The sequence below is a fragment of the Calliopsis andreniformis genome, chromosome 1 (assembly GCF_051401765.1).
Source record: "Calliopsis andreniformis isolate RMS-2024a chromosome 1, iyCalAndr_principal, whole genome shotgun sequence".
NCBI classification, from domain to species: Eukaryota; Metazoa; Arthropoda; class Insecta; order Hymenoptera; family Andrenidae; genus Calliopsis; species Calliopsis andreniformis.
This window is the reverse complement of record NC_135062.1, coordinates 15,930,355-15,956,655: the sequence shown is the minus strand read 5'-3', so window position 1 is coordinate 15,956,655 and position 26,301 is coordinate 15,930,355. Positions and strand designations below refer to the sequence as shown.

Here is a 26,301-nt window from a genome sequence, read left to right as displayed (position 1 = left end):
GTTGTAATCAGCTAGCTAGAGTGTCTTAAGTATAAAAATGCTCACTATAATTAGCCGAGGATAGCTTTATTCGACGTTCCCCTCTTCTCTTACCCAGTTTTCCACACGACGTCACCAAGGACATTTTGATACGTGATGTGATGTGGAAAACTTGTGGGCAAGAGGCTCGACTATTCGAAGATTCAATCGCGCCAGAACCGCTGTCGAAGTTCTTTCAATCGCTGAAGAGAGTGAAACGAACCATGTGAGTCGCTCCCAGATATACGATTAGGCTCCCCGCGCCGATCGATACGGGGTTTCTCGACGATGCTCTCGTGGGATGTCCGACGTGACCCAGCTCCCAGGTAATAGTGGACGTTGCAGAGTCGCTTGGATTAAAATTCGTGTATCATCCCATTGCATACCGACAAGCAAATACTCGCCATACTGGACGATGAAACGTGTTGAGCGTTTTCGGAGGTCGTTATGGTTGTTAAGCCGTTTGAAGATTAATTAAGAACTCTTTGATGAATTAACCTGTCTCATCGTGTTATGTACACACATTTATAAATATATAAATATATAAATATATATAAATATAAATATATATAAATATATATATAAATATACATGTTGAAGTTACCATTGACACTATGATGGACATTTACCGAGTAAAACTAATTGCGTAACCGAGAGAATATGGCATGCACTCGAAATTATAAGATGTTATCTACTTCTGACGTCGAGTAAAAACCAATAATCCCAGTAATCGTAACAGTGTACAAGGGGACACATTTGAATCCGTACTACATATAATGTCGGGACACCGTGCAATCTGGTGGACTGCGTAGAGTCTGTTGAAATACGATTACTGCGATAACCGTAAGTTAAACTGTAATGACGAAGAAAAATATATCTATATAATATAAACATGAAACATCGTGGGGGCGATTGTCAGTCTTAAATACCTGCCTCCTTTCTTTCGATCTCATGATTTAAACGAGTATAATTATTAAAAAAATTTATTAAGAATATTTATTCAGTACATACAATGTGCACAGTGTAATGCTCTCATATCTTGAGTAATATTTTTAAATAAAATTCGGTATTGGTGCCAAACAGAAAGTAGATCGCGGTCAATAATATAAAATACTCAAACGATGCTTTTATCGAGTTCCGTGTTCAAGGAGCAGTTCCTATACATCCCTCCTTGCGCTAGACTATCGCTGAAAGAAGTATTTCGTGGATAATAAGTGGTGGGCACCGTGTGAATTGTCGGCGCGTACCATCCATAGTCCATGGCCGTGCTCTTATAACAAGGATGCGGAAGTGGACTGTCGTCCTGTCTGTATCCCTTGAAGATCCCTGTAAAAACAACTTCCATCGGATAAAATGTCCTATACTCCATCGCGCACGATTGAAATGTCTGTCTCGATACTTTCAAAAATTGAGACACTATTTAAATCACCAATAAGTCTAAATTAAAATAAAAATGTCTAAATATGGCACTGTGTAAAATATCTGCGGTAATATAAAGTCCTTAAAACTCTCAGAAATTCATTAATTAGAGATTTTCGTATCATATTACAACGTAACTCGGTTTACAATTAAATTTCCATTAATTTTGCAACTCAATTTCCATGCACTCGTACGGCAACTGATACGCCACATAATTACACCGAAACCGCCCCCGTATTTTGGCAACACTGTCCATCACTGTTCCTCGTATCTTAAATCCTGGATCAACCGTGACGTTCAACATCCTGGCGAAGGCGGACATGTCCACGAAACGGAGCTCGTTGCTGTTCAGAAACAGCAGCAACAAATTATCCAGTCCCTCGAAGGCGTCAGCCTTCACCATTACGATTTGATTCCCATTCAGCCACAAGGAGTTCAGGTTCTTCAGGTGTCGGAACACCCCGCCAGAAACACTCCTCAGTCGATTCCTTCCAAGATCCAACTCGTTAATCTCAGTAAGGCCTCGAAATACATCCAATTGCAGGGAGGATATTTTATTCCTTGACAAGTATAGAAGATCCAGATGAGGCAGGCCATTAAAAGCCCCAATAGGTATCTCAGAGATCTCGTTAGAATCCAGCGCCAGAGTTTCCAGGTTCCTCAGACCCCTGAACATGTTCCTCTTCAGCATAATATTATTATTCGTGGCGTACAATTCATGAAGATCACCGAGGCCCTTCCAGGCACCAAGCCTGAACGACGTGAGGTTGTTGTAGTCCAGCAGCAGGGTCTCCAGACTGTGCAGCCTAGCAAAGGCGCCATCCTCGATGTCATGGATGGTGTTGTTCTTGAGGTCCAGGTACGTCAGCTGGTCCAGGGCAGCGAAATAGTGTCTGGCGATGGTGGAGAGCTCGTTGTCGCGGATGTAGAGGGCCGAGGCATTGGCGACCTCGAGGAACGCGTCCTTGGCTATGTCGACGATCCCGAGGCCCTCCAGGTGCAGCTCTATGTCCTCGATGGTCTGCACCGCGTTGACATCCTCGAAGGCGACACTCTGCAGCACGCCGTCGGCCAGGCAAACGTAAAGATGGTTGTAAACTTGGCAGTCCACTTCCTCCGCGCGAACGTCTTGAGCGGTGACCGATAAGAGGAGATAAACGAGCAAGAGGAAGCAGCGCATGGTGTGCTCAGATGCTGGATGCGCACTGAACGCGTGAGAGAGCAGCCGTGCAGTCGAGGGAATAAACCGACGGTTACCGTTGCGAGGAGATACCATTCGATGCGTATATGCACGTATCGGTTGTATCGCGCGCGATGCGACTCGACGCTGGAGTCCAGTTCCGTGGAAATTAGACGTTTTATTCGTCTCGATGCGCGCTCCTCGATCGACGGCTTTATCTGTACTTCCATGTTTCACGGTTGACGGGGCCGCGTTCCGGCTGTCGTCCTGCCGAGCTGTTTTATTCGAGTCGACTTCGAGAAATTCCGCCAAGTCATTCCAAGATGCCTTCAAGGGTCGTTTTATGAAATGTTCTACTATGCTGGATAGAAAGTGACATTTTGGCGTTTCGGTATTTTAGCATGTAGAAAAATACGGAAGGCCTTCCCTGGCAATATTAGCTGGAGCTCAATTTGCTATCGGTACTGTGCATTATATTCATAAAAATAAATTATTTTTAGAGGTGTATGGAAATGGACGTGCCAATGTACTTGTAGTGATTCTTTAAGGGAGGTTCTCTTTATATATTTTTATTTGCATCTCAAATATTTTTCAGAAAGTGCATCGAGTGCATTTAGATGAAGTTCATGAGACGATGTTTCAGCGGAAGATTGGAGATGAAAGAGAGGAATTGTGCGTACTTGCAACAATGGCTATCTTGTGAAGGGTTCCTGTGGCATATGCAAAAATGCCTGCACCACCGATAAGCTTCGACGAACGTACCGATCGTCAACACTGGCTTATTAATAGCAGAACGTTATCGTTTTAGTACGAAGAAGCTTCTCGCCGTGGCGTGTACCACTAAATGTGTTACTTTCACGATACGCGGAATCAATTGCCACGCTGAGTTCAGCGAACTGCCTATCTCTATCTTTTCAGAGCAACAATCGACACTTTACGGATTAATTCCCTTACGTAATTTGACAGATAACTGAATTATTTATTAACTATCTGTTACTCGAGTAAAGGTAACGCCCTGTTAATCGTGTTAATAAATTATATAAACTCACGTGGGTACATGAACCGTGTTGGGAGGTTGCAGGTTCGATAAATGTCATCGGTGCGTGGACCCAGCGCTGATTCCTTCCTTTCCTTCTCCCCGCAAACACATGGCGTCTCTATCATTTTCGGAGTACGAAGCTATCAAATCTACTCGCAAAAGTATCCTGATGCTCGAATACTATGGTATAAACCCCGTCAATCACCATGAAAATCACGGCGCAATTTCTACATAGAGAGTCGGCCATAACTGTTTCGTTCCTATAGCGACAATATCTTGACCGTGAAGAGCAGATCGATCAAACATGTTCCTTTGTACTCCTTCACATACTTCTATGGTAAAATCAGAGACGAGTGGGTAAAACTTCTCATCTCTCGTAAAATGAAGAATTCTATTTAAAAAAAGAACCTTTGAAAATTTCAAAAATTCAAATATTTGAAAATTTCAAAAATTCAAATATTTGAAAATTTCAAAAATTCAAATATTTGAAAATTTCAAAAATTCAAACATTTGAAAATTTCGAAAATTCAAATATTTGAAAATTTCAAAAATTCAAATATTTGAAAATTTCGAAAATCCAAATATTTGAAAATTTCTTGAATTCAAATATTTGAAAAATTTGTCTAGCACCTTATTTTGTGCAAAAGTCTAGATTTGCATGCGCACCTAAGTGGATGTAGCTCCTAATTAAGCAACGTTGAGACGGAATCAAATGAGCTATTTGTACAGAGAGCGATAGCGTTTCGCTATTCTAGGTGGTTTAATTCGTGTAACTGGAGGAGGCTACATATCTCGTGCATGCACTTGCTGATAGGGAAATAGGGGACCTGTCCCTTGCCAGCGATTTTTCGTGAGGAAAAAGGGTTATTGAACCTACCAGGTGAACGACTACTGCACACCCAGCGAGCATTTAAAATTCTAGCTGAGTATGCACTACATTACATCGGGCGCACTATCAGCGACGCCGATAACACCGGTGGTTTCGTTGACCGCCTTAAAATCGGTATTTTCCTCGGCATTTCCTACTTGGAAAATGCAAAGGTGTTGTGCATATGCAACGTGACCCATAACCTTTGCATTTTACTAGAAATTTATTACTAGTGTGGAAAGAGAAAAATTAGACTTTTGTAATTGTTCAGTAGCCTTACTGTTATCTAGTACATTCTATAGCTTTGCACATTTATTTTCAATATTTTATTTGATCTCCAGTCAAAAAATATTGTCTCAGGCAGAGAATTATTGGTGGCGTTTACTGAAGTTCCCAGTCGGGCGTGAAATTCTATGAATTTTCACGAGGCACGTGTTGATATATAAATAACGACAGCTGCTTCATTTGTTGGTGCACCACCTCTGGCGACATGTTTGTCGACAACGTAAGTGTAGGTACGGACTTAATGAAAGGATTATTATCGCCAGCACTTCCAGTTGCGGTCTGGCCACCAGAAGCGAATTACTAGCCTTCTGATAAGGGAGACAACGTGCACGGATATCTAACATAAAGGCTAACATATTTATTTCCGAAACAAAAAGCTTAAAACTCTACAAAATTATCCTTAAAAATCCCACTTGAAAAATCAACAAACACATTACAATCATTAGTGCTTATTGACTTTTCCTGAAACAGTGAAGTGTAAGTGAATATACTGTTAAGGCAAGTGAAAAATTGTGAAAATATTGAAGAAAGTGATACATACTAACAACCCTTTTCAAAAGTGATAAGAAACCTAATTGCTTTTGGCAATAATCAGAAGATATATTTTAAATTCAACACTTTTTAAACGTATTCTAAAACGACAAAATGTACATACGTATTTTAGTTGTCTATTTTTAAACACAGTAATTGCGTTTTGTCGTATCACCGATAAGCACTGTGTAGTAATTTATAACGTCTGTCCTGTTCGTTACAGTAGCCATTTCATTTTGCAACAACAATGAAAACATATGCTATAGGAACCTTGATTTTCGCCACAGTGGAAGGAACGATTACGAACATCATTCTATCATAAATGATAAATGTTAGATAATTACAATTGCGAAGAAGGTCGTTCTTTATCACTGGCCGCGTAGAAATGTCAGAGAAACGCAGTCCTGTAATTTATCTGTTGGCTTAAGCGAACGAACAGAGTGGCAAAAGATCGCTTAATTATGTTAATTTGTATTACCTACTTAGCAGAAGCAAGAAACCTTTCTAATCCTCCAGGAACGCATCCACAATTCTCGTTGATATTTCTGCTTACTTCGTTATAAATGAATTCCATTCGACCCCAGTCACGACAAGTTGCTCCATTCACAAAATTACAATAACCAAAAACGACAAGGACCATCCTCCTTCACGCTGATATGCGTGAATTCCATTTAGTGGAAAATGCATCTTCCACGAGATCATCGTAAACAGAAATTAATATCTCTATTAAATAGTGTGAATGCATTTCACGTGATCATAATGAAACTTGAAGTTTTTATCTCAAGAAAGGTCGAATGACCGCCTTTAAAATTTCTCCTGGATTTCTTGGTGAATCCCAGTGACCTTCATTGAATCAAGGTGTCAACAAGGCCGATGGAACATGAGCTGCAACGTGATGCCGCTGAAGAGGTATGCAGAAATTAGCTACCGCGTCAAGTGCGTCTCGGTGGAGAACGAACGCGTGTTTGGCGACGTCTATGTCACCCAGCAGACACGAAATCTCCTCTACTGTGCAGATGGATATCAATTTCCCTCGTTGTATAACAGAAAAAAATGCAACTTGATACATCGGGCCTGGAAAGGTCCTGATTTTATGGAATTGAATAGAAAGAAGCAGATTAGAAGAGCCAGTGTCGCACCCCTCAAAGTGACAACAAGATGTTTGAAGAGATGGAAATCGTTTGAAGATGCGAGGACCATGATCGAACATGATTCCAGGGGTAGCGAGAACCTGAAGAAGGCAATTGAGATTAAATATCCTAGGGTAATTTCTCTTCTTTTCATTTTTATCCTACTCTGTTCTTGAAATTCAACTTAGAATCAAAGTTATACGAGGTTGAAAATGAATCCTCAATAAGCTCTCAGTGTTAATGAACAAAAGGATATTCATCGGTGTGAACACAGAACCACACTGAGTTCCTAATCTCCTGACAACATCCTGTTGGGTTTCTAAACACGTAGTAGTGAGTCTACAAAGGAACTTCCTACTGTTGGGAACTTGAGAGATACGCGTTATCTTGCACAACCTTGTACAACTTCGACCAACAGTTTTCTGTTAAAGTAGCAACGACAGATCGAAAGATTGCAGATAAGAAACATCTCTTTCAGATATACCCATCACCGCTACCAAATCCACCTGTGAAACAGGAAAGAGCAGTCTCCTCTTTAGTGGATCAACTTTTAGTGGATATCTACGGTCTGCCAGACGGCGACAGGGGACGATCGGAGAGCGACTCGACAGCCTCGTCCCTGAAGACGCGTCCTCCGCAGCATCAGCATCTGCAAAAGGCACGTCTGTTGTGGAAAAGTAAGTGTAATTCAATAAGAGATAGAAACGTCTATAGCAGAGGAAAAAGGAAGCAGAGAACGTGGGCGCGTGATGAATACGTTCGACTCGGGGACATTTATTATTAAAACCACTGATTGTGGAAACGTGGAAAACATTTGTTTCAATTCCAAGCCGAGAAAAAAGAAGTATCCGCTGTCTAATGATCGTAGAACGTCTATATAAGAGGACACTTTTTATGTAACGTATTTCAGTCTTCAGAGTTCTTCAATAATTCCTCGGCAGCAGTTTAACCCTTTCATCGAGCTGTTTCACTTTTACGAGTAATCCCTATGTAAGGACGTCAATGTGAAACTCAACTTGAAGTAGGATGTTCGAAATTTTCGCGAATTAGGGGACGACACTTTGGCAGTCGCTGACGAGACAAGAGGTCGCAGCGACGAGACAGACAAGCGACCTCGTTGACTTGGAGGCTAGAAGGTTCTTTGACTTGGAGTGTTACCTTTTTCTCCTTTTTTCTTCGAGGGGGAACGACACTTCTTTTATCTCTATACACGATGCTACTTCGTTTCGCCTCGTTGAACATGCATAGGGAAAAACAGGGAGTAGATTGCGTGAGCTTTAGAGCGAAACCCATGAACAAGTTTCCTTTATTCTCCTCAGAATCGATCTGCCTAAAAATGCACTTTCATCTTCAATACTGCACTCGGTTTTATCAGTCACTAATATTTCCACGATAGTAAGAGAACATAAAAATGTCTTTATTCTACAAAATCGATTCTGTTTCATTAGCAATTCTCCCGACCAATCCACTAAGTTTTCCAATTTAAGGGTTTAATGTAACCCGACTTCGTTAAAGGTCTTCGGCGAACTCCCTTTGCGCGGACTGAGAGCACCTGTCCTCTCGTACAGAATGATCAAAGAAAATGGTCAGGACTTGGCCGACTCGCCCAGCGAGATATCGAAGTACGCAGGGTGCATGGGCAACCAATGGAAAGAGTCGGAAAACTGCAATCCTCGACGAGTGTGTGCAGAGGGAGAGCCCGTTCGAGCCGTTATCAAGATCGCGGCTGCAATTCAAAGACTCCTCGAAGAGTCTCGCCCTTTTAACCGCGCTGAAATAAACGCGACCCCTTCAATTCGAAAGTGTCTCGTGCAATCTCGAATATCGTGCGTGCTCGTTACATTTTCAGTTCTCTTCCATCTTTTTTTCTTTGAAACGCCGCGCCTCCTTATGCGGTGGAATGTTCGACGTTTTAGGAGCGCTGGTAGTTGAAGATTAAAGAACGCAGAAAAGTAGAATCAGAAAAGGAGTAGGTAAGAAGGGTGACAAGTAGCCATCTCTGAGGAAGTAATTTTATACCTATATCTTTTCTAACGTGAGCTCAATTTTTCAGGTAAAGACGAACTAGAAATTCTAGTGCTCAATTTACGCGACTATATCAATCATACCGGTGGCATACTTATTCGACAGCTGCGTCGGAAGGATTACCTAGTCATCAAACGAGAGAAACAGTGTGATATAATCACTGCTTATGTCCAGGCTCACAGTCCAAAACGTAGTGAGTATATTAACATACTTTTATTTCAATATTTAGTTATTCTTTTGAAGGTTCTGTCTTCCTGAATATAAATATACTTTAATTCTAACTAGCTTTTAGAGTTACCGGTGCAGAAAAAAATAAAGTTTAACGAACAGGAACGACGGTGTCATTGAATAAACAATAGAGCTTCGTTTAATATGAAAATAGAATAGTCTTGCTCGTGGAAGCTACGCGTTTCGTTTCGAACAATAAAACGGTCGTTTCACAAAAGCGATCTTCCTTCTGATTGACGTTAAAGACAACCACGTGGTTTATGCCAGTACCAGTTTATTATTTATCTTATCGCTGGTTTGCATTTCTAAATATGGAACAGCTGAAGCGGTAATTTAACTTTGTGCGTAGAAACGAACTTGAAACTCGCGGTATACTCCTCTTCAAGATCCTCTTATATCATAATTATATCAAGCTGAGGTCGAACTTTCACCCTCCCTCACTGTGCATGTCCAGAAATTTAAAGTTGCTTTCGAATGAAGCCAGCTACACCTACATCAAAGTCTACTCAATTCGCTGCTAACTACTGCCGCCTCGTTTGCAAAGGCAGTAGAAGCGCGAAATTTCGACACGCGACTAGGCAAATTTTCTCTTGCGTATCGTCGACAGGGAAGAAGCTTTAAAAGCTCTAGCAAGCCACTCGAGAGTGTGCACTCGAGGGTGCGGGTTATCGATACTTTTAGCGGGGTATCGGTACGGCGAGTGCACGTGGTGTGTCGTCACCGACCACTTCCGGAAAACAAAAAGGCTCTGTTTCACGCGCGACGAGCCAGTGATCAATAATTAGAGTTTGCCGCGCGCCTGTCGCGCGAACCACGCATGCTCCGCGTGCGGTACGCGCGTGCCGTCATTGATAAAGTTTTAATGATGTTGCGCCTGCGAGGACCGGAAATGCGGAACTTCTCTCTCGGTCTTCGTCAACTTTCCAGCCGCATTTAGCGCGATGAACCCGAAGCATCGCGACGCATTCCATACGTTCTCGTCAAGGTTCACCCTTCGAAGGAATTGTGCGATTAAAATTTTTTATCTCTTGGCAGTCTTATTTGGATGACTATTGAGGCTAAAAAAATGAAATTCCATTGCACTTATGCAAGAATACGGTAGAGAGACACAGCTCGCTGAAACTTGCATAATTTTCCTTCCACTAAATTATTAAATTTTCAGATCGGTTCATCCCTCGCAAGAGATTACCAAAGTCGTTCATCACTTGGTGGTTTTTTATTTTCTCCCCCTCGTCTCTAGTTTCCGCCGCGACAATCTTCTCCAAGTGTCCGTTCCCTCGAAGCGTCAGTACCTACGTTTCCCAGGTAATTTTTCATCCTTAACTCCAGAAACTTATTGACCTTGCGCAATTTTTCAAACGCCTCTGCACTCCGCGTTTTCTGCCCGAACTGCTTCAATAGTGCAGCGAACCGTTGAAAATATTAAGTAACCGTTTCCGAGCCATTAAACCGATGCGCTCTCAGGCACGGCAAAACAGCGTTTCTCGCGGGATGACCGTGTCTGCTGAATATATCCGCGCGGATTATGCGTTGATGATTGCATCGATTATGGCGGAACCCCCTCAGGACTTACGTAACACCAGAAACTTATTTTACCGCTGGCTAGATAAATACAAGCGTTCTTGTTCGTATAACATTTTCTGTGCCGCTTAGCCTGATGTTTATTTATAATCCATATCTTTAAGAAATGTCAGGTCACTTCAATTCTCCAGGGTACATGGAGAATTAAAATGCTAATTCATAAATGCATTGAGGGTGGAATAGAAATTCTTTTGGGAGAGATACATGTCGTGCTTTAGATATAAAATGAACTTGTTACCTTCAAAGTTTAAGAAAATATAGGACTGTTCGTATGAGAAAAGTTCGAGGATGGCATTGCATGGTGGAAGTGGATGTCGGGTGGCGGTGTCAAGGAGAGCTGAAGGTCAAGTCCTTACTTTCAAGTTGCTCAATTTTTTTTTTTTTTAAAGAGAGTAGTACAACTCTGTTGTGTTCCGTAAGCTGTACAAAATAGCAAAACAAGGGGCGAACTGAGAAACAAGTTGAGAATAATAATGTGTAACTAGTACGTTCCACAATTTATCAAATACTTTGCGATAAAAAGTATTCTAAGATTGACACGGGAGATATTTAAATGCGAAGAAATCTACATTCTATAGTACCTTCTCATTCCCCTCGAATGTTACTGTTCTGGAATGGGAAATACCCGTGCAGATATCGATGGCCATTGAAATTCGATCGGCAGCTGCGCGCGCGAGCCTGAAAATAAGCGATCTCATCGGGCTCCTGCAGAATCAAATTGAGGCGAATTGGATCGGATTCACGCGAGCCTCGACGAAAAAGGGGTCGCGTGTCTCAATCGAATCGGGAATGCGCAATTCAGCTTTGTTGACATCGGGTGAAAGGTAATTTCACCTACAAACTGAATAACCCCCGTCTTTAATCGATATTCAACCAGATTTCCGTCTGCCTCCAGATTCAATCCGTTAAGATCTAAGAATGTCGATAACTGGCAATTTTTATTTTCGTCCTTCCTCGAGTCAACTCCGTCGGTCCTGACGCGAAGCGTATCGCCGATCTCTTGGCAGAACTCCTAATTATTTCCGGCACCTAACCACGCAAGCGATAACGTCGGCCACCGTTTATCGACGTCCCTAATCGAGGGAAAGTTAAACGACACCAGTCTTCCATGCTTCCTATTTACTTTTATGGGATCTTTCATGTATGCGTGATCCACTTTTCCTTGGTTCCGTGCCACCTACTTAACCCGTCGATGAACTTCGATAAGCCTGGTTGTCAACGATGCTTAGAAACTTAGATTGTATCAGATTTTAGTGATAAAGGACAATATTAGTGTCAACGAGTGTTTGGAAGTGGAGTGTGCTGGAGTTTTTACTAGGGCTGATCTAGAAAGATAATTTTTCAAATCAGAATAGAGTGCTTTTTGGCACAGAAAATTGTTCACACCTCTCAGAAAGAAAACCCTACTTTGCATAGACCGCGAAGGGCGCGTTAAACACCTCCCCACGCCGCGAATGTATCAGATGGCCTTAGTCTTAGCCGCACTGCCACTGACTCTGACGACATTTCCGACTGACCCATAAAGGGACCGAGTCGATAAGTTCATCGATCCGCGGCAGGCTTTGTTGTGAACGCGGATTAAAATCGGCTGCACCGATGACGCTGCGATAAACTCACCCCTGTCGCCGCCTACACCTTTATTTACATACCATTTACGTTCCCCAAAGCGCCACTGGAATCAAGACCACCCTTCCCAGTGAGAACTAAATAGAAATCTCAGACAAACCAAAAATCGAAGCTGTTCCAGCGGAGGTCCTCCACCCTCAGACACCCGAAAACAGAAAAGCAAAACATAATCGTGAATTTCGTAGACGGAAGGCCACCGAGGCGTAAAAAACGTAAAAAAAGCAGAGGCATGTTCCATGCAAATTACAGCAGGAAGCAGGGAAACCGCGGCAGCGTGGAAAAACGCTAACAACCGGATTCGAGGCACCCCATACAGAGCGAGCACCCTGTCTCCGTTAGCCGTCGGCTCGGAAAGGCGCACGCGAGCCACCCCCGACCGCTACAAATCCCTCGCAGCGGGGGGTGCGCGGCGTGGGCGTCCGCGCGTGCGTCGTGCCGGGAGTGGCTGATCGCTAAGGCTGCCGTAGCCGACGGAACGGCTTCTCAGTGCCTATTGCAGGGTTCCACGAGGCTCGAGCAACCCTCGCACGGCTCGCCAGGTCACGTCGTTATTGTCACGGCGGACGCACGCGCGTCCCGATCTCTTTTCTCCCGTCGACGTGGTGGCCGTGTTCAGCTGACTCGACGTGTGCTGCTCGCCAGGAGACACCGTACGCAGCTGTGAGATAAGGCGAGGGCTCGGTGTTTCGCAGCGCGAGTTCGATCGAGTCCAGCCCGCGGCCTGTGCATGGTCGGTGTCGAACAGGGGTTGCATCTAGGGGACGTGCTGCCAGCGGGGCTTGGAGGACCGTGTGCCTGGTGAGACGACGACAGATGCGTAGTCCGGAGTGCGGTGTGCCAGGGGCCACGACGTCCGCCGCGGTCGAATCGCGCACTGAAGATGGTAAGACGCGTCCTGGGGGCACCTCTCGCGGGGACGTGTTTTGGTGGCTCCCTTGACCGCGACGACCACCCTTCACGGTGATTTATAGGGAAATACCTAGATCGTCGTTTGACCTGTGCCTGTGGAGAGGTATGCGCGCAGAGGATGAGCTCGGTGTCTGACTATTCGGAACGTTCTACTTCGGTGAGGAGCTCTTCGCTTGGCGAGAAACAAGTAGGCCTCGGAAGACTCGGGAAATCAATGTCTTCGGTGAATGGGATTAAATAAATCAAAACGTTCGAGGGGGGTGGTTTATGACTCCAGTTACGCTGCGATCTAACTGTGTGTGCGATAACGTGGCTGTGCTCGATATTCGGGCTAGCAACCATATGCAACCTTTTGTTCGTCGCATCTTCGTAGTTCTTTGTAGCTTCGTGATCCGTGTTCGTCTTCGCCCAAACTTTCTTACAGAATTTTATTTATGTCGTGTGTTTTCTTCTTCTTTCTCAGTCTTTCTGGAGCCTGTAACCCTTAAATGAGCACCTCTCTTGAATGACACTTAATGCTAATTGGAGTTCACTGGCCTTCAAGGTGCATTTAATCTCCGCCAGGCTCGCTTTCAAATACCCTTCGTGCAAAAAATCAGTTTTGCAGTCGCATACCCAACTCTGCGTGCGTCATACAGTTTCAATGGGACCATAGATAACCGATCGATTAATTTCGCTCTCGCGAGCGCGAGGCTCTTCGCGAAATCGAGCGCACACGATGCAGTACGTGTTTCGTAACAGGTGGTACAGGTCTGCACGCTGAAGAAGTCCAGCGGGAATGGTTCGCCGCTAAACGCCTGGAATAATCCTCCTTTTAATATCGCAGCACAGCGCAGCGAAGGAATTAATGCTTCAAACGGAGCTGCCTCGTTGCGCTCTGAAGAATTTAATAGCTTCATTGTTGCCCTCGGGGCGCAGCATTTGTTTTCTATTACCTTTGATAACGGTGAATAACTAGACAAGTACTGTGAGAAGTATTAATGATAATTAGAAAATCCAGAAGGATTTCGTTCTTGTTCTGTTCTCGAGGGCCTGAGCAGTCTGCATTGAGGACCTAAATAAAAGAAAATAGCTCCCTTAGATTTCGATTCCCTTTTATAGATTTGTAAAATAGTTACAGAATCGATTTGCGCTCATATTTCTATCAGTCGTGGCCAGTGGAATAGGACTTGTTGGTTCCTGGTGTACTCGAACCGATCAGAGTGTTGTCCTTTTATTTCGAAGCGAGTTGCGAGCTCGTAACTTTCTCGAGATTCATTTTTCTCCGATAGCTGAAGGATGCGTGGGTGGTAACTGAACGTAGCGATCGGGGTTTCAGCCACGTGTTAAAAATGCGTCTCGCGCAAAAGAAGGATCGCCACGAGAAACGGTGAAGCGTGATTTCGAGACTCTGTACGCGACATCGACGGATGATGACACACGAAAACGGCTGAGACGCGGCCGTGCTCAGTACAACAAGAGGCGGGAGAGGTGAAAGTGACGATGAAGAAGAAAGAGTGGCGTTCCTAATTGGAGAATGAGCGGATTTTTTAACTCCCTCAAAAACTTCGCGTCGGGAGCCGCGTACGCCGCCAGCTCTGCCGAGAAGTACGAAGAACTGGAAGGTGAAATTTCTTTGGAACAAACATTGCATGCAAAACGTAGCTTCTCTTCGATGTTCTTGCACGGTGCAGCTTTTGATGCGTTACTACGTATTCTCTCTGCTTCGCACGATACTTTCAATCTCTCAATAGATATTTTAATACTTCTCTACACTAAAAATGGCTTTGGTCACGTTGTCGCAATGTTCTCAATACCGAGTCTCCTCGCTAAAGCTACCGATACTGTCGAAAGGAAGAGCTATCTTCTTCTCAATAATAAATCTAAAATTGAAACACGTTCTCTTCACGAGCCTTCATAGTCGAGAGAAATCAATTTCAAACGCTCGACGATCCCTGATAAAACGACCTCTTCAAACAATTACGAATGCAATGGTAAATAAAGAGATTCGATCAGAATCATCGCGGCAAACATTTATTTAAAGAATACAAACTGACTTATACGACCAATAAAAACATATTGATTACTCAAATCGCAAATAATGTGAGATCGACATGCTGCTTTCTTTCCAATAAAATAATACTACGTTATTAGAGTTCGATTTTAACTGAGTTCGAATTTCCGCTGATTCTATTGTTGAGAATTCGTTGTCCAATATAAGGATAAGTGAACCCTAATTTACGTTGCATGTGCAATGCGTCTGGATAGATGGTTGCAGAGTTTACGTTATTCCGACGAAGTTGTAAAATTTACGATGGGACGAGTGTGCACTTGTGCTCGCCGATGCGAAATGGTGCTGTTGGCTAATGAACTTGTATTTAGAAGGCCAAATTGCAGTTGAATGTTGCTGCTCGCAAATGGAATCGTATGATAATTATATGACCACTGTACCTTCTGTAGAACGGACATTTTTAACGAGCTGCGATTTTTTTCTGTTAAATAACGAGTAACGAGGGAGACTTCTCATCTCGTGTGCTTTGTGCAACGATCGAAGTAATTCAAGGATTCCTCGTTCAGTCGATTTTTTGATCGTCCAGTTTATTATTTGAGGGCTATAGCAACTTTGATGGCTGCAGAATGACATTGAAACTGTTTTATGATTGTTCCCAGTAATCGAAGATTAAACTTTCAACGTTATTATGCACGTATGATATTATGCTCGTGCAATAAATATGCATCAACGCTGCAGATAAACTGTCGCTGTTTAAATAAATTATTAAAGTGTCCTTGAGCAGTCGATATAAAATTGATCATAGATTCTTCTTGATGAAGAACGCTGGTCAATCGAATTACCATATAAAAACTGGTAAAACAGTTTGTCGTTTGTTCAATGCGTCGCGTTACATTAAGTGGGACGTCTGACTGCAAAACTCGCACGAGGATCGACGTTTCGATCGAATTAGGTGCATTAACGTTTCTATTTGTTCAACGCTAGTGAAACGACTGCTGGCATTAAACGAGTCCCGCTTCTGGTATTTACGATCCCCTCGTTGCTCCGCTGTTTGATTCGTCGCAAATTCAGTTTTCCATAAATGCAATTTTATGCAATTGAATTTCATCAATTCTTTTTTTTAATTTTTTTTTTAGTAATCTTTTTTTCTTGACCGTGGTCTAAATTTTTAATTTACAGTCGAAGACACGAAGATGAGATTTAGCCTGACGCCGCACCCAGGAGAAAGTGGTTTCATACAATGGCTGGACGCGATGAAAATGGTCGCCAGGTTGCAGGGAGGAATACCGCCAGAATTTCGAAAGAAGGTGAGATTTGAAATAAATCCTAGAGATCCGAGTATCTCATCTTGATTCTCAATTCTCAAATATTTCACAGTTATGGCTGACGCTGGCGGAACGTCATCTAGAGCAGCGCGGCGTAGATTGGAAGCAGGCTGAAAAGGTCTGCTTCAACGAGTGGAGCAATCCTGACGATGAAGAGCTCGGTATACAAATCGTTAAAGTAAGACTGTAAAACCTACATCCTTTTTACAATAGTCCCTCGTACGCATTAGTGTCCTCGCGAACTTTACCGACTCTACTTCAATCTCTATCTCATCCCATTTGCCTCTTCAAAATTCTACGAGTGACGAGATCTCTCGACAAGTGTTACAATGTAACATGTCATCTTCTATCTAAAAATTCGTGACGAACTTCATAAATGCACTGAAAAGCCAGGAACTAATTTTTATATGAATTCTATAGTCGAGACAATTTTGAAAAAAGGTGTAATACCTTTAAAAAGATCACTTGAAGCAATCAACTCACACGTAGCGAAATGCATCCAGAAAACTTGCCCTCGTAACGCAACTCCGTAACACACTCCTCCGCGACTCAAACCATTCAGTGTATAATTACCCGCAATTAAATTTCCATCATTAATCACTTCGACGCCAGGCAATTAAGTGTCGCCGATAAGCCTTCCAATTAAACCTCGCGCTGCTCACGAAGGAATAACCTTTAACGAATGCACCAGCACCTGACACTTGAGAGCTCGAAGCAGAATCACCCGTTCGGCTCGTTCGACAATCGTAAATTCAGCGATTGGCCCCAGCAGGATCCTCTATATCTAACGCCGCTGGTCGTTCTAGGATTTACACAGGACGGGCTGCAGTCTATTCTGCGGCGCAGCTGGCAGAGACAATCAAGCTGTGCTTCGTCGCGTTCTGCTCGGCTTTGCCCGATGGAACAAGTCAGTTGGCTACTGCCAAGGTCTGAACGTGCTGGCTGCCCTCATTCTGCAGGTCATGGATCGCGCCGAGTCCGCAGCAGTGAAGGTGATGATCTATCTGATAGAGGGTGTCCTGCCAGAGGGCTACTTCGCGGACAATCTGCGCGGGCTGTCGGTGGACATGGCTGTGTTCAGGGACCTTCTTCGTGCCAGGCTGCCCAAGCTGTCGAAACATCTCGAGGCGCTGCAGAACGATGCGAAGGACAAGGCGACAGGTTGTCCTCTCGTGATAAGTATGATTGTTCACTGTGTTTTTTTTGAGATTCATTGGGTAGTCGGTTGGGATAGGTGAAACTTCAGGGGTTTGAGGATGCTTGGTTGAAGACGAAGCAGTTCTGATTTCAGCTTAAATGATATGTAGATTTCGATTGGAAAGTGATGTAGGTACTGGAGGATCCTAGACTAACTGATTACTCAATCTAAATGCCCCCTCAAGTAGCTATAACTTACTGAAATACAAAATCTCTTGGAGGAGCCTGAATTTAGAAGTAATTCTAAATTGAAAGGAAAGATAGCTAGAGTTAACAAGACACGATTGCTCGCAAGATTTGAGAAAGTACTCCTCAAGACTTTGTGAATTGATTTCCCTGACCCAGCTACTGATTCTTCATCTATCCATTACTGATACTGCACACCTTGTTCGTTTATCACAGGTAGCAGCTATGAACCACCTCTGACAAATGTATTCACGATGCAATGGTTTCTCACCCTGTTCTGTCACTGTTTGCCCCAAGAGGCAGTCCTGCGTGTATGGGACTTGATATTCCTCGAAGGTGACGAGATTCTTCTGAAGACTGCGCTGAGTATCTGGGAGGGACTCTCAGAGTAAGTTCGCGAAACACAGAATACACATTTTCAACTCTTCTTGGACACTATAAATTGTAAAATTGTCTCCCCCAGCCGTATCATGACCGTGACATCGGCGGATGAGTTTTACAGCATAATGGGAGTCCTGACTAGGGAGATGCTAGAGTTCACGGACACAAATAATCTTATAAAGGTTCGTTGGATCTCCTCGTAAGGCTCATTGCAAGCCAGGTCACAAATGTGATTGCTGTCACGTACCACATATTTATTCATGAATTATTTTGATAGAATATAGTTAGTATGGGACCTTTGCAAGGTGTGACGGGTCTGAGGGAGAAGCACAGATACAATATCACTCCGTGGGCAAGGAAGCTCAGCGACGACGACGATAGCGACACGGAAGAGGATGAAAGGCTGGCTGTAGCTGCCGCGATGTTCAGCATGGCGCAACGATTGAAGAAAGGTATGGGGCTGAGACATGCATTGTCGTTGTAACAATAGTATTGTTCGTGTCACGAGGGATATGCTTGTAGATCGTCTGCCTCAAACGATTGGCGCGCTACAGGCAATGGCACCCAGCAGCGATCGCGAACGCCTCGCTTTGGACATCAGCACCTTGAAGCAGCAGTACGCCAAGCTGCGAGAGCGTCAGCGACAAGCGCATATTATACTCTCTGGTAATGGCTGACTCTAGTGATGAAGCAGTTTCAGCAGCTTAGGCTTTTTTTCATTGCTTTCTTCGCGCGAATCTGAATACTTTGATGAAAGAGTGCGAAAGTATAGAGTTTTTGTGGGAGAGGCTAGTGTCAGGACTGTGAGGATAAGCCTGCTTGAAATAGAACGGGTACAACAGTGCATAAATTTTTTCTTGACGCAGCTGCATGCGCACGGCAGACCATGGTACCACCTCCTACTTCTCAGGCCATGAATCATCTTTTAGTGGGCAAAAATGCGCTCGTGAGCGGGAAGAATCGACCCCTGACTCTGCCTTCTGGTAATGCAACGCCGAAGACCCGACCTACACCTCTTAGCCAGAGTCGGAGGGACCGACAGGGAGTCACGCTTCACTGGAAGGACACGAAGAAGGCGAAGCAGAAGCCTTCGAATTCATCAGGTATCTATTTTCATATTTAAGAACATGTACAGGTACTCCAGATGAGGATATTAGACATATTTAGAAACTATAATCGATATGATTGAAAAATAATTAACTAATAATGTTTTATGATTGCTATGTGAAAATTTATACTAAAGTTTCATTCAAAATGTAAAAAATAATAGGCATGAATAATATGTTTCAAGCTCGAGTCGTTGTTAAACAATTTGAAAATGTAAAATACATTGAAACTGAATTAAAAAATCTTATCTATGGTTACGATAAGAATGATAACAGAAGGTGATCTCTTGTACCATCTGACGATAATGAAAATGTATCGAAGGTGGATAATATAGAAGTCCTTGCCATCGTTACCGCCTGTTGGTCAATATTACCTTCTGTTGATCAGAGTTACCATCTGTGCATACGAGTTACGAGCATATACATGTGCAGGAATTAGAAATATTAGTTGAGAACAAATCAAATTAAAAGAAAATAATTAAATGTTAAACTATAAATGTTGATAATGAGGGCAAAGTTATCATTAGAGGACAGGGTGGAACACAGTACATAAAAAAAATGGTGGAAAACAGAAGAGAGGGGGCAAAGTCCATGCAAAATCGAACCAACAAAAAAAATAGATTTAAAATTTGAGCAAAAACTCACCGGTCATCCATGATGACCACTGGTCAAGGGTGGTCAAGGGTGGTCAAGGGTGGTCAAGGGTGGTCAAGGATGGTCAAGGAAGGGCCAACAAGGTCCAGGACCCACGAGTCCTGTCCGACTCTGGCCAGTGATCAGCTTGACCATTGGTCAGATATCTTTGACTTACTGATTTAAGCTCTAGACTTTATGATTTTTGTGAAGTTGCAGTCCTAATTCAAGCACTGCGATAATCGATCTTCCCTCCTCTGTGTCCTAGATGCGACAGAGGCCACCATAGCAGTATTGCAACCCACGGAAGCTGAGCTAGCATCTCCAAAGCGAAGTAATGGGGATAGCGACAGTGACAGCACGTCAACTGAGCTTTGTGACGAGCCGGATCGTCTCAGTGACGTTGACAGCGAAGATCTTACGTCAGCATCTGAGTCCTATGTTATGGCAACAGACGAGGAGAAAAATACTCGAGTGGAAAATTCACCGATTCCCGATAGGGCGATTGAGAGCTCGTTGCCCGACGAAACGATCGGGGAAGATAAAGCTGAGAGCTCGCAGGATGTTAAGAGAACGGATTATAATTTAAGCGACATGTCGATTGCGAAAATTACTGATCAAATCCGGCGACTGTCGGCGGAGGATGACAATAATTCAATGGTTCCTCAAACATTCAGTGTACAGAGCAAAATTTTGCCTGACGATCCATCGACGAAGGAGTCCACGTTGGTGAAAGACAAGTCAACGCCAGACCTCGCCGAGGTTTGCACTTCGGATACCAGTAGTTTAAGGAAACCATTAGATTTGGATGACTACGAATATTTAAAATTCAGTAGCAGCACTGTTACCACTAAGGAGGATGAAGTACTGGTACATGAGAGTCATAAACTAAAGAAAAGCATAGAAGAAGTCGAAAGAGTGTCGCTTGATAAAATCACTTCAAATCTCGACGACGAAGTTAAGGATACAGTACCTAAAACTGCTGAAAATGAGAATTCAACATTATTCTCTGAATATTCTTCGCCACTGAAAATCAAGTACGATACGGTCACTGATACACCTACCCAGGATCTAATGTCAGAAAACGAAGATCGTTTCAAGACATCCTTTGACTTCACCAGCAGAGTTTCCTTGGACACGAAGCCCTACGAAAGCCCAAAACCCAGTAGTCTGGTCACTGACGTGTCTCCTACAGTAGTGACCACTGAGAAAACATCTTATTGTAGAACGTACGTCGGTCATCTCCCAATTTCTCCAGCAACAGTGGATGAGAAGCTCGGCAAAGCCACTCCACTCACTCATGGAGCAAACAGTGTTGCAGGGATGAAACCAGAAACCCCCCCAAACATAGAAATATCATCAGAGAAGACATACTTGAGCGATAGGCCACAGGTTCAGATGAAAACGTTCTCCGACTTGAAGAAAAGTCCCAAGACACCTGAGAGTACTAAATCCTTCAGCTCTGGCGAGACTATGGGACCTGACTCAAAACCCCCCAGTGTCACCGTGAGTCCAAGGACTCCTGTTAGATCAGAGTCAAGAGACTTCTCGATAGATAAATCAGCGTGCTCCTCAGTGAGCTCTGATTCGAAGACTCTGGTCTTTAGATCAGGGGACTCTGACGTGACGAGGGACAGTACAAAGACAGACATCAAGAAGCCGTACGAGAAGTCCACTTCTACTACTCCTATGAGCACAGATTCGTTGAGAAACAAGTCGGAGAACAGTCCTAAATTGGTAGTCAGCAGTTCTAGTGACTCGTGCAGCCCCAGCAAGATAAAGTCTTCCGAAAGGTCGTTCAGTTCGGACCTTCAGTCGCCGATAAGTGCCAACTCCATAAAGTATACCTCGAATTATAATAGAAGGGGCCCAGACGATGTGTCTGCCTCACCCATGGATCTCAGCGCAGCCACGTCGCCTTTCTACCCCATCTCGAACCCCAACCAGAAGACTCCTCCGTCTCCCTATGGCGCATCTAGGCGAAGGTCCAGCTTAGACAGCACAGAAACGTCGCCTGAGCAGAAGTCGACCAGCTCGAAGGAGTCAAACAAATATCTGGGCTACCAGACGAAGTTCGACTCCTCGTTGAAGTCCGACGTCAAAGACAGTGACACTATTCCTAGGAGAACTGAAGGCCTTGTTAGACCAGAGTTCAACGCGATGAAGGAGGACTCTAGCTTAGCTGAGAAAAGGAACGGTGACGACGATATCAAGTTCTATCAGTCAGGTAGCGATTACTATCGTAAAGATAAAGACCCCCTCGATGATAGCGCGGATGATCCTCTGTCAGAGAAAGATGTAGTACCCTCCTTGCCGCAGGAGAAGCTAGACAAACACTACTTGAATTATAATTACAGACACAGAGACAGGTCGAAGGGATTGGAAAGGAGCTCCAGCAGCTTGGACAGCAGAAGGTACGCTGACATGAAGTCGTCAGCCTCCACGGATGAGTTCTCCACTTCCATTGTGAAGAAGAGATCCAGTGACATCCTAGAGGACATAAAACACTTGGAAGCTAAGGCTAACGATGGCTCGACGGATAGCGGAATGCTGACGAAGAAAAGTAGCTACATTTGGGAGGATCTGAAGAGCCTGGAAGCTAGGAGACAGGACACCTTCAGTAACTCTGCCAGCAACTTCTCTAAACGTCGCCTGGAGATACCTGATATTAATATAACTGGGGAAGGGAGAAAATCCTACGTGGTGCATCCAAAAATCAATATCGACGAGAACAGTGACAGTATACTGAAAACTGTAGCTTGTAGTCAGAACAACGGTGATTCTGATGATGGTAGGGAGTCAAAGTTGGGAGTATGGACGAAGGTAAAGCCTCGCAAGAAAGGGAACAACGGGCGGAGAAATAGCGACAGAGCTTTAAAGATAATTCAGGAGAATTCTGCCATTCTTCAGAAGATCCTCGCCTGCCAGGCGAAGAAACGTCTGCCTGATCTCGAAGAGATATCCAAGGACATCACCATAAGTCCCATAAACGAGGAGATCTCAAAGATCTTCAGTCCCATATTAGAGAAGATGGGTCTAAATGAGCACGAAATCAACAAGGAGCTAGCCAGGATCAATTTCAAGGATTTCGACAGTATGACCGCCAGCAATGTGTCCGAGTTCGACGCGAAAATTAACGAAGAACTATCTAAGCTCTCGTTGATCGATGACATGGAGCAAATGGATCACTTCGATGTGGACGAAGTTATATCCCACGAATACTTGGACACCAGAGAGGCTCTGATAGATCGCAAGATAAACGAGGAGCTGTCGAAACTGTTGGCAAACTACGAGGAACATTCCCCCGCTAGTATAGCGACAATGGACAAAGGGTCCTCCAGTCAGAACGTCAGTGAAATCGACGGGCTCGATTTGTCCAGCATCTCCACCAACGTATTCTCCTCCTACAAGTCGTCCAACGATTCTATCGAGACCAGAAGCGACCTGGGATCGACGCAAGAACCATCGATCTCGGTGGACAAATACTCTCAGTACACCGAGAAAGTGTTACCGTACACGGTGTCGAAGTACAGAGACGACGACTCCTCCCCAAAAAGCGATATCGATATCTACAGGGAATTAGAGAAGCTCGATAAAATCTCGTCCGCGCAGGTGCTACCAGACCCAACTCTGGAACTTCCTCAGAAGGAACTATCGTCGATTCCATACGTCCCCAACACGTCGCCGTTTAAGGACGTATCGCCTTTAAGGTACTCTAAGCCAGTTTCCATCGCCAGTTATGATACATCGCCTTTGAAAAGCGCCTACGATCCCTACAAAACCTTCGACTTCAAGCTCAAACTGTCGCCCAAGCAAGCTTCGACCAACCCCTTCGTAACCCCTTACGACAAGCCCATTATAGACACCAATTTTGAATACATTAACAACAAGCCAGAGATCCTGACGAACACTTTCGATCTGCCCCTGAAGAGTCCAATGATGACGAAAGAGTCCTTGGAGTTTCGAGTGAGATACGAAGAGGAGTCTGCCAGGGATGTCACCAGTGATTACATGTCCCTTCAGACCAACAGAACGATAACAACTTCGAATAAAACATCCTACTACAGTAATGGTAATAGTGAGCCTTTGACGCCTACGAAGTATTTACCCAAAGAGGAGAGGTGCTTAGATTCCACTGGATCCTCTTTCTTGGACTATTCTAGCGAAGCTTCGGACCTCCTTCGTCGAAAGTACGACGCACTGTCGCCCAAGGAATATTCCCATGGGAAGAGCATGGAGTACGATAGACACCGAGGCACTCTGCCCTCGATAGACGCAGAGTCAGACATAGGATCGTACTTGCCAACGAAGCCCAGGGACTACCATCCGCTGTCACCGAGTCGCCAGTTCGCTGAGCAGCACTTCACTTCTCCTATAAACCATTATGCCTCGAAACTGTCGCCTGGCCTGGTTGACGAGACCAAGAGGCCAGTCTCTCACCCAGAGTACGCTGGTAAGGTGAATATCAGCAAGTACACCGAGTTGCCCGACAGGGCAGGGTCCAGTAGCTACAGGAAGTCTTCTCTGAGTCTCGGTAACATAGGGAACTCGAGCAAAGGTGTCGAAAATAATTACATCGCGGCGACCAGCCCCAAGACACAGTTCAGTCCCTTCCCTGTGAGGAACCCTCCCAGGAAGCCCAAAGAGCTGACCCTTAAATTGGGCCTCTACTCACCCAAAGAGTCTGACATGGAGCAGCTGAAGAGGTCATAGTGTAGAAGGATGAGATTTCACTTGAGACTATGGATTTATCTGTTTTAACTGGTTCCATGTGGAACCGAGCACATGGCTCATCTTCGTGGTGCAAGGAACCAGCTGTGGTTCCGGTGTTAACAGAGTGGGCCTAAATCGTTGTTTCCGATTTGTGGAGCCTGACGTTGTTATCAGTCGAACCTAATTACAGACATACAGTGCTATTCATTAACGTACTGTTGGCACGAACACATTTCAAGTGACGTAGGGAGTAAGTGAAGTCTGCCTTCGCTTCGCGTGGCAAACCTGAAAATTCAATCCTGGCGATATTGGGTGGAACGTGTAGGAAAATTTCGAGAAGCTTTTGTAACGCACTTGATAGGAATTATCAGATGAAGGGTGTGTAATTAGACGAGAAGGTTGTGGGTAGTGGCCTTGAGTAAACCATCTGACATCCGACTGTATTGCGGCGTGAAGCTCACGAAGGTACGACTTCAGCCTGTTACCACACAAGACCGCTCAACAAACTCGACATTGAACACAATTTTCACCGTTCTATCCGCGTACTTCCCCTAGTATTAATCATTACCTCCGTTTTCTTCGAACGTTTATAGTCTATGAATCGTTGACTAATTACGAACATTTTTTACGAGCTCTGCTTAACCAAGAAAAAGATAAATAGCTTCACGAGCATCTCTACGACGAGAAAGAACGAGAGAGAGAGAGAGAGAGAGAGAGAGAGAGAGAGAGAGAGAGAGAGAGAGAGATGTAGAAAGAGAGGAAAAAAGAGTGAGTGGACGAGAAAGGGAAGCTTGCGAAGTATCGTAGAGAGATCCACGCGTAAACACTTGCAATTTCTAATTCGATGCCTTCGATCTCCCTCCAGTCTCGCGAGGAACCTCGTTATCGCGTCTCGATTTATCCCCAGCGATAAGCGATAAGCGAGTGCGCGCACGAAGCTTTAGAAAAAACGAATGAGAAAGAGAAAAAAAATGAGCGTTAACAAAATGCCTTCCATTCCTCCTGCTGCTCGCGGTGTTCGCTTCGCCCAACAGTGATCTCGCATGCGATCGTAAATCACGATCGCGGGACCGCTGCGCTGCGGCCAACGTGGAATTTCCTTCGAACAGATGCAACATAATGCCACAGGAGATTGTATAAAATTATAAGGATCGTTAGGAACGGGGCCGCCGATTAGAGCTTAATTTGTCGGTACGTTTGCGCAAACTTAGCGCGCGGGTGGACCGTTTGGGCAGAAGTAATGACGTACCATTAAGTGGCTGGACACGAAAGGGGAGTGGGTTTAACAAACAAAATTGTACATAACCATGTACATTGAACCATTGTACATTGAACGCAGCCGAACGTCACAGCCGCTCGAGATCTTTTTATATATAAAAAAAAAAAAGGAAAGATACAGAATAAAGTGTAGTATTTTTAGATGTTTCTAATATGAGAATTATCCTCGTATTTAAACGCCGTCAGTGAACGAGCTTAGCCGACCTACGCTTAAGATGATCGTTCTACTTGCAGATCCTTCATTCCTGCTCGGAGATTGCCAAAAATGTATAAATCGAAAACGTACAATGATTATGTTGGCTGTGTCATTCTTATGAGGCACTGGAAACGAAGTTTATCGAGTAGTCAGTTTTAGATCCTCCAAGCCATGCTCAGCGAATTGTTTGTGAAAAATTCATGGTGAATTTAGTTGTGTACACAAGATAATGGCGGTCCAGTGATAGCAGTGATTCAATACCAGACATGTTACGTCAGGTGTGTCAGTTTAGCACGTAGTTACGTACTGATAAACTTGGTTGCCTTTCTGACAGATAAATTGTCTACTGGACGCACCTGATATCGAATCAGGTATGTTCCCAAGGGATTATTAAGGTTCCTGTCCTATTAACCCTTTAACTTTCACCTACTACGATATCAATGTGTTAACGCATAGA

General features: G+C 44.1%; 3 protein-coding genes across 5 annotated transcripts; 1 reads left to right on the top strand and 2 right to left on the bottom strand.

Annotated features, from left to right (window-relative positions):
• Positions 1-951: 951 nt before the first annotated feature.
• LOC143183127 (piercer of microtubule wall 1 protein-like) lies at positions 952-3,781 on the bottom strand. Its single transcript, XM_076384569.1, has 2 exons — positions 3,667-3,781; positions 952-1,344 (listed from the first exon to the last, which is right to left on the bottom strand). The coding sequence occupies exons 1-2, from the start codon at positions 3,779-3,781 to the stop codon at positions 1,133-1,135; spliced, it is 327 nt and encodes a 108-aa protein (XP_076240684.1). The 3' UTR covers positions 952-1,132.
• On the bottom strand, positions 1,598-2,617 carry LOC143180202 (uncharacterized). The gene has a single exon (XM_076379764.1). The coding sequence runs from the start codon at positions 2,615-2,617 to the stop codon at positions 1,598-1,600; it is 1,020 nt and encodes a 339-aa protein (XP_076235879.1).
• A 2,439-nt stretch (positions 3,782-6,220) lies between the features above and the next one.
• Positions 6,221-24,980, top strand: LOC143183226 (uncharacterized). 3 transcript variants are annotated; one of them, XM_076384767.1, is made up of 11 exons: positions 6,221-6,604; positions 6,949-7,147; positions 16,009-16,136; positions 16,207-16,332; positions 16,961-17,333; positions 17,754-17,925; positions 18,001-18,100; positions 18,196-18,370; positions 18,441-18,584; positions 18,785-19,021; positions 19,926-24,980. In XM_076384767.1, the coding sequence occupies exons 1-11, from the start codon at positions 6,221-6,223 to the stop codon at positions 24,368-24,370; spliced, it is 6,483 nt and encodes a 2,160-aa protein (XP_076240882.1). In that variant the 3' UTR covers positions 24,371-24,980. The 3 variants fall into 3 exon arrangements, with proteins under 3 accessions (XP_076240882.1, XP_076240958.1, XP_076241026.1); XM_076384843.1 differs by lacking the exons at positions 6,221-6,604; positions 6,949-7,147 and adding exons at positions 12,443-12,728; positions 14,158-14,443; XM_076384911.1 differs by lacking the exons at positions 6,221-6,604; positions 6,949-7,147; positions 16,009-16,136; positions 16,207-16,332; positions 16,961-17,333 and adding an exon at positions 17,435-17,484 and having other exon boundaries at positions 17,758-17,925.
• The last annotated feature ends 1,321 nt before the right edge of the window (positions 24,981-26,301 follow it).

Coding starts and splice junctions, on each gene's coding strand:
- LOC143180202 (XM_076379764.1), bottom strand. CDS start 2,617: ATGCGCTGCTTCCTCTTGCTCGTTTATCTCCTCTTATCGGTCACCGCT.
- LOC143183226 (XM_076384767.1), top strand. CDS start 6,221: ATGAGCTGCAACGTGATGCCGCTGAAGAGGTATGCAGAAATTAGCTAC. Junction 16,137..16,206: donor CGCCAGAATTTCGAAAGAAG/GTGAGATTTGAA, acceptor AATATTTCACAG/TTATGGCTGACGCTGGCGGA. Junction 18,585..18,784: donor AGCGCATATTATACTCTCTG/GTAATGGCTGAC, acceptor TTCTTGACGCAG/CTGCATGCGCACGGCAGACC.
- LOC143183127 (XM_076384569.1), bottom strand. CDS start 3,781: ATGATAGAGACGCCATGTGTTTGCGGGGAGAAGGAAAGGAAGGAATCA. Junction 1,345..3,666: donor AACACGGTTCATGTACCCAC/GTGAGTTTATAT, acceptor TTGTTTTTACAG/GGATCTTCAAGGGATACAGA.